The sequence below is a fragment of the Aythya ferina genome (genome assembly GCF_964211825.1).
Source record: "Aythya ferina genome assembly, chromosome: 2".
NCBI classification, from domain to species: domain Eukaryota; kingdom Metazoa; phylum Chordata; class Aves; order Anseriformes; family Anatidae; genus Aythya; species Aythya ferina.
In genome coordinates, this window is record NC_140297.1 from 27,257,158 (window position 1) to 27,273,345 (window position 16,188).

At 41.0% G+C, this 16,188-nt stretch overlaps 1 protein-coding gene across 1 annotated transcript; it reads left to right on the forward strand.

The window, feature by feature from the left end:
• The first annotated feature begins 1,068 nt into the window (after positions 1-1,068).
• Positions 1,069-13,774, forward strand: MIOS (meiosis regulator for oocyte development). Its single transcript, XM_084507650.1, has 11 exons — positions 1,069-1,163; positions 1,992-3,358; positions 3,563-3,661; positions 4,602-4,859; positions 6,024-6,193; positions 7,066-7,131; positions 7,757-7,915; positions 8,811-8,963; positions 10,085-10,289; positions 11,404-11,533; positions 11,769-13,774. Exons 2-11 carry the CDS (start codon positions 2,062-2,064, stop codon positions 11,863-11,865), a joined length of 2,634 nt encoding a protein of 877 aa, XP_084363776.1. The 5' UTR covers positions 1,069-1,163; positions 1,992-2,061; the 3' UTR covers positions 11,866-13,774.
• The last annotated feature ends 2,414 nt before the right edge of the window (positions 13,775-16,188 follow it).

Below are 16,188 nucleotides of genomic sequence, written 5' to 3' on the forward strand. Positions count from 1 at the left end.
ACTCTGTCCCCTTTTAGCCCCAGTGGTCCACATTCTGCTCTTTCACCCTATTAAAAGCATTAGTAAGTTTCATATCTGAATAGAATTTTTCATTATTTTTTTTCATCTGCATAGAATTTTAATATAATTTTAAAGTTTATTTTAAGGATTTCTATTATTCTTAATAATTTTTCAATATATTTCATTTTTTAACATATTCTTGTAATGTAAAAAATCTGGTATTTAGGGAAGACTTTGTCCAGCACTGAAATACTTCACTTAAGACGTATTTATTTTTTTCTTGGAGATATACAAAACAACAACCCCTACAAAGCTAAAGAGCAGCATACATTGTGATATAAAACTCAGGTCCTGCAATCTCTTCTTTTAGGCCAACCTCCCTTTGGACAATCCCTTTTGACATTTACGTAACAGGCTAATTCCCATGGTATTTGTGGTCTGTGCCTGTGTGCAATTTGTGGGGACAAAATACTTGACGGGGGGGCGGGAAGGGAGTTTTTCCTGGAAATGAAATCACACAAAGCTGGTTACAAGGGAGGACTAAGGAAAAATTTGTCTGCAAAGAGAAGTCCTTGGTTGCCACAACCTCCTCAGCAGGCAATAACCATAGAGTCCTCTTGGCTGTGCTGCCATTTGCAACAGGTGTGCTCATTTTCAATTGCACTATGTAGGTGGTTTTTTTTTCATTTTTTAGTTGCACTAATACATCACAATCACTTTTAAAGAAAGGAGTACGATTCCACACAGAATTACCATTTTATTTAGGAACCTCCCCCCACGGCTTCCCACCAAAAAACCGCCTGGCATCCTTCCTTTATTATCCACGAACAGCTCCCTGCCCTTGTTTGCAGGGGCTTATTGCACACGCGTGAGGAAATCCGCACGTCCGTGAGGGAGACACGGAGAAAAACAAACTCCAGGCGAGCTGCCTAGACAGAAAACCTCTCTTTTTATTACTTTTTCAAGCCACATCCGAGCTCCCTCAGCCTCCCTCACAGCCCGCCCCGCCCCGCCTGCCGTGACGCCACCCCGCGCTCCGCCATCCCGGCCGGCCCCCGGAAGCGCCCTGGGCCCGCGGCCCTGCCCCGCCGCTTCCTTCCCCCGCTGCCCGCGCAGCCGGAAGGGGCCGCGCGGCTGCCGCTGGGGCTGGAGCGGGGCCTGAGGTGCGGGGCCGGGGCGGGAGCGGGGCCCCCGCGCCCCCCGCAGCGGGGAGGGGAGGCGGGGGGAGGCCGGGGGGAGCCGGGCGCTGCCGGGCGCTGCCGGGTGCTGCCGGGTGCTGCCGGGTGCTGCCTTTTGTCCTCCCTCGGCCGCAGCCGTGGGTGTCCCGTGGTGCTGCAGAGGGCGGTGGGGGTCAGCGCGGGGCAAGCCTTGTGTTTGCTGGGAAGGAGGGCACGGGGACGCGGTGGCAGAGCCGTGGGGCCGTAAAGGTGGGGAAAGAGCCGAGGTCGGCCGGGCTGAGGTGTGATGGGAGCAGCAGAGGAAGGTTAGGGGTGGCAAGTCATGTATTTATACAGCTCTTTTAAGTCGTTTAGGATTTATAAAGTCATTTATGCAGCTCTTCAAACAGGGTCAGGCTTGAGGCGAAGCAGGGAGGCTGGTTTCTGTCAGCCAGCGCGCTGCAATTAGGCAGAGATGTTTTCTTCATGTTTTAGGGAGTGGCGCTTTACTGGCAGCACACCCACACACCGTGTTTGGCTTAATCCTTCCTTCCCTAATAACAAAATCATACTGCTGCAGAGTTTGTAAACACAGCAGACCCTGTTGTCTGCTTGGCTGTGTTGATTTTTGCCTCAGTCAGCGTAATCAAAATCAACGCGTGCGACAGGGAAAGGGATGTAACGTGGAGAATGCTGAGGGTTTGGGCCTGAAATATATCCATGGTAAATCCTGAGGCTAAAAGTAATTCAGAACCATATTTGTGTTTGCTTTAAGATGATCTCAGATGACAAATTGGAGTTTGATAACGTTCCTACAAATTGTTTTCTCAACAGTTTCCATATGAATGGATATCACCTGAATCTTCCTGCAATAGTTTAAACTGCTTGTAAACTCACCCTAAACATGAGTGGCTCCAAACCTGATATTCTGTGGGCCCCGCACCATGTTGACCGCTTTGTTGTGTGTGATTCGGAACTGAGCCTGTACCACATTGACTCTGCCGTAAGTTCAGAACTCAAGGCAGGGTCCTTGCGGCTCTCGGAAGAAACTACAGCCACACTGTTGTCCATAAATTCAGATACACCATATATGAAATGCGTGGCTTGGTATCCAAAGTATGATCCCGAATGTCTTCTTGCCGTTGGACAGGCCAATGGTCGAGTGGTACTTACAAGCCTTGGCCAGGATCACAACTCAAAATCTAAAGATTTGATAGGCAAAGAGTTTGTTCCCAAGCACGCACGGCAATGCAATACCCTGGCGTGGAACCCACTGGATAGTAACTGGCTTGCTGCTGGATTAGATAAACATCGGGCTGACTTTTCAGTGCTCATCTGGGATATCAGTAGCAAATATGCTCCAGAGACTGCGGTTGCTACAGAGAAAGTGAGGCTTTCCACAGGCGATCCAGAAGTGGGACTGGTAGTAACAAAGCCACTCTATGAATTAGGGCAGAATGATGCTTGCCTCTCTCTTTGTTGGCTGCCACGGGATCAAAAGCTTCTTTTAGCTGGAATGCATCGAAATCTGGCTATTTTTGATCTGAGGAATACGAGCCAAAAAATATTTGTTAACACCAAGGCTGTCCAAGGAGTGACTGTCGATCCATATTTCCACGATCGTGTAGCTTCCTTCTATGAAGGTCAGGTTGCCATATGGGATTTAAGGAAGTTTGAAAAGCCTGTTTTGACCTTGACAGAGCAACCAAAGCCTTTAACAAAAGTTGCATGGTGTCCTACAAGAACTGGGCTGCTAGCTACTTTAACAAGGGACAGTAATATCATTAGGCTGTATGACATGCAGCATACTCCTACGCCTATTGGGGATGAAACTGAGCCTACAATCATCGAAAGAAGTGTCCAACCGTGTGAAAACTACATTGCTTCGTTTGCCTGGCATCCCACGAGCCAAAATAGAATGGTCGTGGTGACTCACAACAGGACTATGTCTGACTTCACGGTGTTTGAAAGAATTTCTCTTGCATGGAGTCCCGTGACGTCCTTAATGTGGGCTTGTGGACGACATCTATATGAATGTACAGAAGAGGGAAAAGCTAATTCCTTGGAAAAAGACATAGCAACCAAAATGCGGCTCAGAGCATTGTCAAGGTATGGTCTTGATACTGAACAAGTTTGGAGAAATCACCTCCTAGCTGGAAACGAAGATCCCCAGCTGAAATCACTTTGGTACACTCTGCATTATATCCTTTATTTTACTGTAGTTTATTTTAAGAAGTTGCCTGCACTTTGTGTGTAAACCAATTATACGAAATGCATGAAAGTCTTTGAACATAATACAACATGCTCTAAAAACTTTGCATATGTTAATAAGATATGACTTTTAACTTTAAGAAAGTATTTTTCAAATGCTTGGGAAAAATTAAGGTTCCTATACATGTAAATACTTATGAAGCAGTATACTGAAGATATGGATCAAAAACTTACAGGAAACAAAGGTCCCTTAGTTTATGCTGGCATTAAGTCAATTGTGAAGTCATCTTTGGGTAAGAATATTCCAACTTTGATAAGCTATATTATAGTGTATTTATAGAATGGTGCACTCATGGGTTTGTCTTTAAAAATTATTGAAAGACTATAAAAATAATATAAACAAAGTATTTAAGTTTGTGATTTAATATATGTGGGTAAATAGTTTATCTTACAGTAATTTCCTGAATTTTTGCTTTTCTTTGGAGGTCAATGATCAGAAAAACAAAATAACCTCGGAGGTAAATCTTCAACTGAACTATTTCAAACATTCAGTGATTGACAGTGACACTGAAAAGTCTTGCTCAGCACGTAACTATTTGTTAAAGTTCTCAAAGCTCCACATGGGAGTGTGTAGTTCTAGAAAGCTGACTTCAGTGTAGCCAAAGTATATTTATATAACCATGTTTAAATAAGCTATCTTGTTTTGAAGTGGTAATCAGCCCTTGTGCATCACATTATGCCTCTTATGCTTAGTGAAGTATTTTTTAGTGGTATCTGTTATTAGAATCTCTCCTTCCCTGTTCATTATGTGTCTTATATTTATGCTGCTTGGAGCAAAGGCAACTCCTCAGCAGTGGGAAAGCTTGTAGCACATTGATGCTTGCTAAGAAGAGGAGAACTGGTAGAGCAGGTGCTTGGCTGTATTTTGAAGTTGGACACGCTGATCATTCCTGTCAGCTGTGTAACAAGAACCTCCAAAAACTCAGGATGGAGAGGAAAGAAAAAGGACTCAGTAGAGGATAAATGTCAAGTTTAGGTGCATGATTATTAGGAGATCAGAATAAAATTATTTTGTATATGCTGCTCCTTACAACCGAGTTAATAGTAAGGTTAATTTAAAGTAGTAAAGTATGATACTTTGCTTTTCTTTCTGCTTTATGGTTGAAATCAAAGCACTGTGGCTGCAATTTAAATTGTGATTAAAGCATAATTTAACATATTTCCCATTTTTAGGAACAACAGAGAACCTCAGGCACAGCAGGAGTGGATCTGATAGACAGGCAGATATTATTCAGTATCTGAGTGAGGAGAGATCCTTGGCTTTGCAGCTCTGTGGGTGGATAAAGAAGGGAGCAGACTTAGATGTGGAACCTTTTTTAAATTCATTGGAACAGGAAGGAGACTGGGAGCGAGCTGCTGCTGTAGCACTGTTCAATTTGGACATACGGCGAGCAATACAAATTCTAAATAAAGGTGCTTCCTCAGGAAAAGGTGTGTATTGCGTTTTCGTGTCTTTCTTCTTTTGGAATTACATCACCTTGGTGGATTTTTCTGTAAACAGAATTCTGGAAGGTGGTAGGAAAAGGTGTCTGCTGTCTTTTTAAATATTTACTTGAAGTAGCTGGATTGGAGACTCAGAATCTGACAAATCTTGTTCTTTCGCTACTCAGATTATAATATGCCGTACTGTCTAATTAAAATGCATTGGATGTTTTAGCATTTCATATTAATACATGACACAAAGTGTTACACACAGAAGTAGCAGGATTTTTTTCCTGTAATGGAATTGCACATTGGTCAGCTGTCGTGTATGTCTCCTTCAGTTGGGCCGTATGGGGCTTTCTGCCAGTGCAATGGCTGTGGAATAACTAAAATATAACATTCAGGATTTACAGAAGACATTTGTTTTGGAATAGTATTTGGGAAGTGTTACAGTGTATGAAGGAAAAAATAACAATTTTAGAGCTAAGAGACGGAGATATTTTGTTATGTTTTCTTGCCAGTATTCGTCCTATATCTCTGATTTGCATCTGTGTTCTCTTACTAAATTTAAAATACTGTCTTGCCTGCTTTAGATTTGGAGTAAGTATGTATGTTTTCTGTAGGGAAGGTTCAGAACAGTGACTGGCTGTCTTTGAATCAAAAAAAGAAAATTAAACTTTCTGACAATAAATATTTAGATAAAATAGATTTAATGATTTTAGGATTATTTTTTTTTTGACTTAAAACCGTTATATGCAGTTGTCATCCACCAGCATGGTCTGTTATGTATGGTTATGTGTGTATTCCAGTACTTTCACTTCTTGTGGATATGAACTATGGTAACAACAACCTTTTGTGAAAGCAGTAAGAATGCATGTAGCAGTTCCAAACTATTGCAGAACACCAGAACTAGAGTGATGTTGCTTAAAGTATAACTCAGGCTGTCATGCGTGTGGGCTTGTGACTTTGAGAACAGAAACTGAGTCATTGAAAGCAGAAACTGCAAAAAGCTAGCATATGTAATGTTGTTTTAGCTCATGATAACTCTACCAGATTTTGTCAGGTATTCTGCAGAATATTCAGTTTCAAACTGATGTGTTCAATTATGGTTTTAATTGATTTCTTTTTTAAGTCTTGAACTTGAATATTGTTGGTTGTTTTTTAATAAATCAGGTGATCTGAACCTTAATGTAGTAGCAATGGCTCTATCAGGCTACACAGATGAGAAGAACTCGCTTTGGAGAGAAATGTGCAGTACTCTGAGACTGCAGCTGAACAACCCCTACTTGTGTGCTATGTTTGCTTTTCTGACAAGTGAGTCTGGTTCATACGATGGTGTTTTGGTGAGTAAATTTATGTTAAATTCCTCTAAATAATAGGTGCACATAAATACATCCATGTGTAGGGGAAGTGTTACATGCTCCATGAATTAATCAGTTTAGAATGTATTGTTTTTTTCCTCATACTGGCAGGTAATGTTTTTTCTTCTAAACAGAGTTCTCATATTAATGAACATTGTGTACAAACTGTATAAAAATGGGCGTATCCAACAGAGTTCACACAGTTCTTAGAGGAGGTTTCTGTTTTTTTGTTTTCGTTTTTGTTTTTTTGTGGCATGGAATTCTTGAACCATTAGGAGTATATTATCAAAATAATTTAAGCAGGAGAAAGGTTGATGAACTGGGAGATGCTGTTGACTCCCTGAAAGGAAGAGAAGCCTTGCAAAGGGATTTAGATAGATGGAGCACTGGGCAATCAGCATGGCCTGAAGTTCAGCAAAGGGAAATGCCGGGTGCTGCAGCTGGAATGGAGCAATGCTAGGCCCAGGCTAGGCGACGAGTGGCTGGGGAGCAGCTCAGCAGAAAGGGACCTGGGGGTGTCAGAATACCGTGCCATAATCACGATAGCCCAGCCCTACATGATTTGGAAATACATTTCTAGTTTCGAAAGCCACATTTGATGTGTTGAACCAGCCTTTCCTGCCAGATGAGTAAATTGCTCCTGTTAGCCTCAGTCTTGATCTGATGCATATATCTGAATATAAACAGTTTGTCTGATATTTAGTGTTAGCTTTTTTCGGGTGCTTTCTTTGTACATAATCAAATTCATTAATATTAGCTATACATTAAGGTAAATGTTCTGACTTTTACAAACAATGTATTGCAAAATTGGAAATTTGTATGTGATGGTAGTATTCCCATTTTTCTCTTCAAAGTATGAAAATAATGTAGCTGTACGAGACAGAGTTGCGTTCGCTTGCAAGTTCCTCAATGATACTCAGGTAAGTCTATGGTTGGACACTCAAGCAAACTATTAAGCTGGGCTTTATTTAGAGAGGGAAGAAGATCTGGGGTGGAGAGGTGAACAGTAGAAGCAATGATTCACGAGGGATTTGTTTTTCTCCTCACAATAGGATATAAGCCATGGTATAATCTGATCTTCAGTTTGTAACTTCAGCTTGATTTTTGACTTTTTTTTTTTTTATAATATTCACGACATGCTATTTTTTAAAATTGTTGTATGGCTTGTATGTCTCTCTTAATGGAGTGTATATTTATTTATTTCCAGACATTTACTTTCCATTGAATAAATGTTTCATTTTGCAGTAGGAATGTTTAAGTGTTTAAAAATAGGTTAATTATTAAAAATTAAAAAATCTCTTTGCACTTTGTGTCAGGAGGTTTAAAGTATATATATAAAAATTTAAATTCTTGCAATATAGTAGATACTGCCATATAAATTTTCCTGCATAACATGCAGCAAGCAGCATATTCTGTTAGCAAAAGACACTCTTAACGAAAGCTGTTCAAATTGTAGAAAGTTTTGCCATTATGTCATAAATGAGTTACAAGGACACGAACAGACAGCAAAAGTTAGTGGTTTTTGTTTTGTTTTGTTTTTTGTAGCTGAACAGATTTATTGAAAAGCTGACAAATGAAATGAAAGATGCTGGGAATTTGGAGGGAATACTATTAACAGGGCTGACAAAAGATGGAGTGGACTTGATGGAAAGTTACGTTGACAGAACAGGAGATGTCCAGACAGCGAGCTATTGCATGTTACAGGTTAGTGTTTCACTCAAAAATAAATTGTAACATGAGAGAACAATAGTTTCTTTAGCAGCATAGTACTGAATCTTGCGAACTAAAAAGTATTTTTTGTAGTACATTTTGACAGCATATATCATGCTGTGATATGTGGATTTTTATGATGGATATAGAGATGATATTGTGGAATCATCCAAACCACTTGAGGTTAACTACAAACTTGTATCTTCAAGTTATCTCAACAAGAGAAAGTGAGTGATATTAGGGAAAAGAGGAGAAAAAGCAAAAGTAGCAGCACTGGGAATACCTGTTCCCCTGCTTATTACTGGTGTGTTTTCTGGTAGGTTCAAAGTATACATTTTTACTTCCAGGATTTTGATGGAGAAGTGAGGTGTGGTGTGTTTTTTTTGTTTGTTTGTGTGTTTGTTTGTTTTTGGCAGTGAGTATTGGTGTTGAGTTTATTGTGGTGTTTTTTTGTGTGTGTTTGGGGGGGTTGTGGTTTGGGTGTCGTAATATATTTTTTTTGGTTGGGCTTGTTGTGGTCCTTATTGGCACAGCTGCAGCTACTTCTAACACTGTGCACGTATCATTTTTATGGTTACATATTTTACATATATACTGGGATATGTGACAAAAACGTATAATCCTTTGTATGACAGATGCAGGTGTTCAGGAGAATGTGGCAGCACCAGTATTCTCAACCTGAGAGGCAGACTGAAGAAAATGTTTATGAAACTCAGGTTAAATTTTAGCAGATGTTGTCTTTCTTTAGACAAATTACATTATTTCTCTTTAGACAAATTACATTATGTCTCATACATTGTAGTATGCTTTGTAAAGCCGTATGAAAATGTGAATAATTTGCATTGTGTATCTTCAGTGTGTGACTGGCATTTTTTCCTACCTGATTTAGGGTTCTCCATCAGATGTACTTAAGGATGAGAGGGTTCAGTACTGGATTGAGAACTACAGGAATCTCTTAGATGCATGGAGATTTTGGCATAAACGTGCAGAATTTGATATCCACAGGAGTAAGCTGGATCCTAGTTCAAAGCCTTTAGCCCAGGTAAATTTATTTCTTCTATGAAATACGACCAATCCAGAAAGGAAAGTAGCACGGTAGCATAGAAACAAAAATGGTGGCTGCATCTTGGCTTTCCTGAAGGTTCATGTGCAAAAGAAAGATTTAAGCTAAGGCTACCCTAAAAGGGTAAACATATTTGTTTGTTTTTCAAAATAGTTTGGAGAAAGGACTTAACTGTTTTGGTAGAGAGCAGGGAAATAAGGTAAACAAATGTACTTTTTTTTTTTTTCGTCTAATCAAGGAAATCATCATTATCATGGTGAGGATGATGCTGAAACCAGGGAATTGAACCAAGAACCAGTTCAAATTGACTTTGTTTTAAATGATCTGAACCTCCAAGCTACTTTGAAGCCCTTGAACCTAAACTAAAGTCAACAACAACTTTTATTATCAGTTCAGAACATAAGCTAAACTGAAAACTGACGCCCTGTACAAATATTATCTGGTAGCATTTTTTTTTTCCAATGTGGTCTGGCCACAGCAACTGACACTTGCTCATATTTGCTCAGTATGCGCGTTACAAGCTTTATGGTCCCAAGGGCTTTTAAGGAAGGCTATATTAGAATTCATGTGTCCTTCACAGCTGTTTAAGGGGAGCTCCATCCATACTGTTGCAGGTAGAAGGGAGTTTACTGCTCCTGCCTTATGTGAGCATTGTAAATAATCCCTAAAGAGTGTAAAGTCTGTGCTTTCCTCTATATCACACCTCAACCTGTGGCATTAAATGTGCAGGTAAAGCTTGCTAGGAAAATCCACACGTTCAGGACTCTGGAGTGGGTTACCCAAATAGAATGAGGGAGAGACCAGTAGAGTAAACTTCTTTCATACCTTCACATACAGCTTTTCATAATCTTAAATAATACCTCTCTAAGCAATAATGCATGGTGTTATGTGGTGTTGAGGTAACTGGGCATCGTTAAGGCCTGCTTCACAGAACTGCATGTCAAGTCTGTAAGCCAAGATGTTGGCAATACCTTCACAAGAGAGTAACTTTCCAGTGCACTATCAAGAGTATCTGGTAAATGAGTATTTGCTAGGTTGAACAAATTCACTTATAGTTGTAGAACCAAACTGAAAAATTAACGAGCTTTTGTTCTCTTTAGGTGTTTGTGAGTTGCAATTTCTGTGGAAAATCCATCTCGTACAGCTGTTCAGCCATTCCTCATCAGGGGCGGGGTTTTAGCCAATATGGAGTTAGTGGCTCACCAACTAAGTCAAAAGTTACAAGCTGTCCTGGTTGTCGTAAGCCCCTTCCTCGCTGTGCACTTTGCTTGATAAATATGGGAACTCCGGTTTCCAGCTGTCCAGGTATGACATACTGGTTTTTAGCTATTCAGCTAGAGTGCTAGGTACAGGCCTAATTAACAGTTCTTGTAGGAAGATCGTCTGTTGCACCTTTCTGTTTATTCTCATACTGTAAGTATTCATACCCTTAATTATAAGGGAGAGAGACCATAGTGAACATGTAAATGTGTATACATCCCATCTAATGTTATGATAAAACCTGTGTTTCAATTTTTTGGTGTCAGCTGGTATGCATTTACCTGGTTTTGACCATTTTTACCAGTGGGGTTGTTAGTGGAATCCCATGGCTTAAACAGACAAAAATTCAAGTATCATAGTGTTTTGCAATACGAGCTTTAAAATTGCAGGAAATGGGAGGTGTGTTTTCTTGGGATGAATTGATGGGAGGCTGCAGAAATATTGGAATTTACCAATTGATTTTTAACTGAAAGAAGACAGAATAAATATAATGTACATGTATACTTTCTGTGGCTGAGCATGAAAGAATTTATGGGTGCTGCTGGCACATCTAAGAAATACTATCAATAGAATCTCTTGGTTCTAAATGTCTTGGGCTCAGCATTATATAAGGTTTAAGTGAAACTCATTTTGCCCATATTTTTAGGTCAGTCTTGTTAAAGAGTTATTGACAGCTGTACAGTTGTCGTCTGTGTACCTCCTCTAATTCTTTCACTGGTCTTTGTTATGACTTACTGTTGCAATTGTTCTACTTCATAACTGAGACTTGGTGAATTGTGTATATTTATACACGCACACATACATATATATATTTTAAAGCCAAAAACCCCATGTGCGGAAAAACCAATATATAATTCACTGGAACTGAAATCAATCACTGAGACATAAATCACTGTTGAAAGAGATTGTCTTCAGAGTTTAATAGGCAAGTGTAGCGCATCCATAAGATGCAAAGCATTAGCTGAGCAGTATAATTCTTGTTTTGATTTTCTGTCAGTTCTTATTTAATAATTTTATCAACTTCTCTTTTAAAATCAGGCTACGTCTTTGCTTCAAGTTCCTAATTCCAAATTTATTGTAATGCTGTTACTGCAATTGCAATATAAATGAAACAAGGATTTACAGGCATATCTGTGGGGATGTGTTTGCTTTTTCACAGGAGGATCTAAGTCAGATGAAAAAGTGGATCTTAGCAAAGACAAGAAGCTAGCCCAGTTCAACAACTGGTTTACTTGGTGTCACAACTGTAGGCATGGTGGACACGCTGGGCATATGCTTAGCTGGTTCAGGTAAGTTGTTCAAGTCTTCTGTGTTTCACTTGTGCATGCTGCACCAAGTAGGACACAACTCCTTAGTTTTATCTACAATTAAGATGTTTTGTTTTAGAACACTTGCAGAGCTTACCATGCTGCTAAGTTTTCTTTGAGATAAAGTGTTCCTGTACATTCTTAAATTTGTAGAACGCAAAATTCTTGGTAGTTTTATTTTACCTGTTTTTTCTTTTTTTCTGCTATTGCTGTCTAGGGACCACACTGAGTGCCCCGTGTCTGCCTGTTCATGTAAGTGTATGCAGCTGGATACAACAGGGAATCTCATTCCAGCAGAGACTGTACAGGCTTGAAAACATGGGGCTCTCTAATGGATGTCCATCATAGTCCAAGCATATATTTTAGACAAAGGTCATTTGTGACTTACTGTGAAAAAATAAATTGCTGTCAGATTAGTAAAATAACATGCGTATGACTGTGCTTGGTAGAAACTGATAATCCTGGAATGAGCCTCTGGTGTGGGCCTTGTTCAGTGAACTTAAAAGTTAAAAAGCACTCCTAGTAGCTTTGTTAAATTCAGTGAACTTTTAATGAAGTTTTCAGGGTAATGCTTATTGGCCCTTTTATCAGTTTTCTAAACAAAGCAGTGTTTACATACAGTGCTTAGTAAAAGTGAAAATTCAAAATAAACAACTGAAAAGTGTTCTCTAGAGGATGGCAGAATGACGCTGTGGCATCCTTTTCACTGATTGATGACACTTCCTCGAATGCAATCATTTCCTTGTAAATTAATTGTGTGCCACTGTTAATCGCATTCTAAAGATATTTAAAGAAAAATCCATTTCTTTCTTTTCTCAAGATTTGTTAATAGTAAGCAATATCTTTGCAATTCAAGATCTTATTTAATGTACCTATATTACCTAGCTGATGTGAATTTTAATGCTAAGGAATTTAGGAGCTTTGTCTCCTAACAAGGTTGATATCCTGTAGAAGAATTTCCTGAAAATTCATGTGTAACTTCGAGTGCAGAATGCAGGTGAGCTACAAGAGGTTTTATTTTGAACATAGTACTGTGAAGATCTGAAATGTCAAGGACTGGAGGCTTGTAAATATTTAAGTTTTAAACTATGTGCTGAGTTTTGACTACAAACATATTTGAATTTTTAAGACTTTGGGATGAACGGGATTTTCCTGCACTTCTGAAACATTCTGGGATGTGCGAAGTGAAGCAATTTATATCCTGCTTCAGGTCACTGCTGGACACCAGTATGCTCCCAAAAGGCTGCACAATTTTAGGTCATTGACTAGAAATGGTACTAGGTATGTTATCAGCTGGAATTAAGTTATTTATTATCTTGAGAGTCAATGATATCTTGCTAATACTGTGCAAGGACCTAATCAGTATTGTTGTCCTTGATTTTGTAGGCAACGAAATTCACATAAATTAGGGAAAAAACCTGTTTTAAGGTATGTGAAAATAACATCAGTTTACTTGGTGTGTGTTTATTTACTATTAGAAACAGTATGAGTTACTTAACACTTGCGTGCTATGAAATACTAAATGGAGTGCTAGCAATAAACTGGTACCATATTGCCAGGACTGTGAAATATGTTGTTTTAAAACAGAGTATATTGTAATATACCACTGGTTCTAAGTGCTCTAGTGTAGTTGCAACAGGATAAATTGTGGAAACATTTTCTGTGGGTGTACATAATTACATTTTGGACTTTCAGTTATATTGTCTAATTAATGTTGTAATACATCTGCTACATTTATTCTGATCTACGATTCTTGCCTAATTGACAAAGATATTTTTAAAGTTAAATCTAAGAGGTACTCGATATTTGTAGTCAGACTGTCATGGGAGAGCAGTTAATGGTTTTTGTGTTAGAATATTTATTTCTCTTTCTGGTATTTTTGCACACCTTATGTTGCTCTTGAAGAGCTCTTTAAAATGTTCTCCATTAATAAATGTAAACTGGGGTTTAATGTATGATACCCTATTTATATAAACACAGGCAATAAAACTTGCTTTATGAAAATGAGGATTTGTAAGTGTCAAGGATATATTTTTATTCCTCTGTAATAATACCAACTATTACTAAATTTACCAGATAAAATTCCATGTCTGGAATGTACGTACTTAATGTCTAATTTTCTTATGTAAAAAAAAAAAAATGCCATATTTGTAACATTTTTGACCTGACTGTTTGTTTCAATTACCATCATTTCATTAAATTAGATGCTTACTTTGACATTTAGCATGTCTTTGAAGTGTTCTAGATTATGAAATATGTACATACTCGGGTCCACTGTAAAGTATCAGCTTTGGGTGTTGTAATGGGTATTTGGGGTTTCAGGCTAATAATTACACTATTTGCAAAACTTATTCTATAAGAGGTGTGTTTACTGATCTTTTTTTTTTTTTTTCCTTGTTTTTGCTTTTAAATAATAAAAACATGCTTTTGGGGAAGATTTGTTGCTTTCTAAGAAAACTATAGCTACAGCTATTTTATTAGCTGCAGTTGCAGAATCACAGAACGGACAAGGTTGGAAGGGACCATTGAAGATCATCTAGTCCAACACTCCTGCTGAGCAGGATTGCCTAGAGCATGTTGCATGAGATAGTCAAAACACACCTGGATGCTGTCTCCAGAGAAGGAGACTCCGCAACCTCTCTGGGCAAGCCGTGCCAGTGCTCTGTCACCCTCACGGTAAAGAAGTGCCCACCGCTATTCAGCCGGAACCTCCTGTGCTTCAGTTTGTGCCTGTTGCCTCTTGTCCTGTCACTGGGCACAACTGGAAAGAGACTGGCTCCATCCTCTCCATATGCATACATACCCTCAGATACACATGTATATATGCATTAAGTAGGTCTCCCCTCAGCCTGCTCTTCTCCAGGCTAAATAGTCCCACTTCTCTGAGCCTGTCTCTATGACAGGTGCTCCGGTCCTCTCATTGTCTTAGCCCTCCTCTGAACTCACTCAAGTAGGTCTGTGTCCCTCTTGGACTGAGGAGCCCAGAACTGGACACTACTTCAGCTGTGGCCTCACCAGGGCTGAGAAGAGGGGGAGGATCACCTCCCTTGTCCTGCTGGTAGCACCCTTCTGAATGCAACTCAGGATCCTGTTGGCCTTCTTTGCCCCAAGGCCCACTGCTGGCTCATGGTCAGCCTACTGTCCACCAGGGCTCCAGGACTCTCTCTGCAGAGCTGCTCTCCAGCAGGTCAGCCCCCAGCCTGTCCTGGTGCTTGGGGTTATTCCTCCATGGGTGCAAAACCCTGCACTTGCCTTTGTTGAATTTCATGAAGTTCCTCTCAGCTCAACGCTCCAGCCTGTCGAGGTGCCTCTGAACGGCAGCACAGCCCTCTGGGGTATCAGCCACTCCTCCCAGCTTGGTGTCATCAGCAAAGCTGCTGGGGGTGCGCTGCATTCTGTCAGCCGGGTTGTTGATGAGTAAGTTGAACAATACTTTCCTAGTACTGACCCCTCAGGGACACCACTAGCTACAGGCAACCAAGATCGGCTCGGGTTGGAAGGGACCTTAAAGATCATCAAACTCCAGCCCCCCTGCCACAGACAGAGGTGCCACCAACTAGATCAGGTTGGCCAAGGGCCAATCCAGCCTGGCCTTGAACACTTCCAGTGAGGGGCATCCACAGCTTCCCTGGGCAACCTGTTCCAGGGCCTCACCACCCTTCCATAGTGAAGAAGTTCCTCCTAATGCCTAATGTATACTCTCTCAGTTTAAGAACATTCCCCCTGTCCTATGCCTTCTTACAGGTAAAAGGTGTAAATGGTATAAAACAGGCACAATTTTTAACATAGTGGTTTGTGTCCTCTGCTTTCTTAGGTGTAACAATTACGAAAGGTATAAAACAGGCCTGATTTTTACCCCAGATGGAGCTCCTTTCGTCTGAGAAGCTTGCTGTGCTGCTCGGTGGAGGGCAGCCCATGCTGGAGCAGTCCAGTCCTGAAGGACTGTACACTGTGGTACAGCCCCCAGGCTAGCAGTCCTCAGGCAGGCAGGCATTTTCTTCTGACCCGGGCTCGGGAGACTTTTTCTGTCAGCCTTTTTCCCGTTAGAGCCTAGTCACCTTTATGGCTGCTGCCCTCACCCAGTTACCCAGTCCCTTGATGATTTCCCATCCCCTAAATGACTTCCCTCTGGGTTGCTTTTTAAGATTGATTTATTTTTTTCTTTAAATGCGGGGCTCAGCCTGGTGGCCTGTGTGGTCGCCAGCCCCTGGCTCCTCCTGCTGGGCCCTTCGCATCCACGACGTGTCCCCAGCGTTGGCATTCAGCGGGGACTGGGGCCGTCTGCGCCCGTCCTGCTCCCAGTGCCAGGAGAAGCTGCAGACGAGCTGTTGTGTGGTTGTGGGGCTGCGGTCCCTGTGCCTGGGCGAGACGCTGCGGGACCTGTAGCTGGAGGGGCTCCTCCTCCGCTGCTGCTGCCGTCGCCGCCCCAGCCCGGCATTGCGCTGGAACCTTCCCCTGGTCCAGCGGGCCAAAGCATCGCGCAGGGCAGGTGGCACCAGCCTGACAATGGCTAGGATGGGCCGCCGGCAGAGCGGGCAGGTGGCTCTGTGAGCAGCCCACGGCTCGATGCACTCCCTGCAGAACGAGTGCCTGCAGGGTTCCAGTTGTGCTGCATCGGCCAGCGGGCCCAGGCAAAT

Excerpts from the sequence above, each read along its gene's own strand:
- MIOS (XM_084507650.1), top strand. The coding sequence starts at position 2,062 with ATGAGTGGCTCCAAACCTGATATTCTGTGGGCCCCGCACCATGTTGAC. Across the intron at positions 4,860-6,023 it reads AGGTGCTTCCTCAGGAAAAG|GTGATCTGAACCTTAATGTA; the intron begins GTGTGTATTGCG and ends TTAATAAATCAG. Across the intron at positions 11,534-11,768 it reads CATATGCTTAGCTGGTTCAG|GGACCACACTGAGTGCCCCG; the intron begins GTAAGTTGTTCA and ends ATTGCTGTCTAG.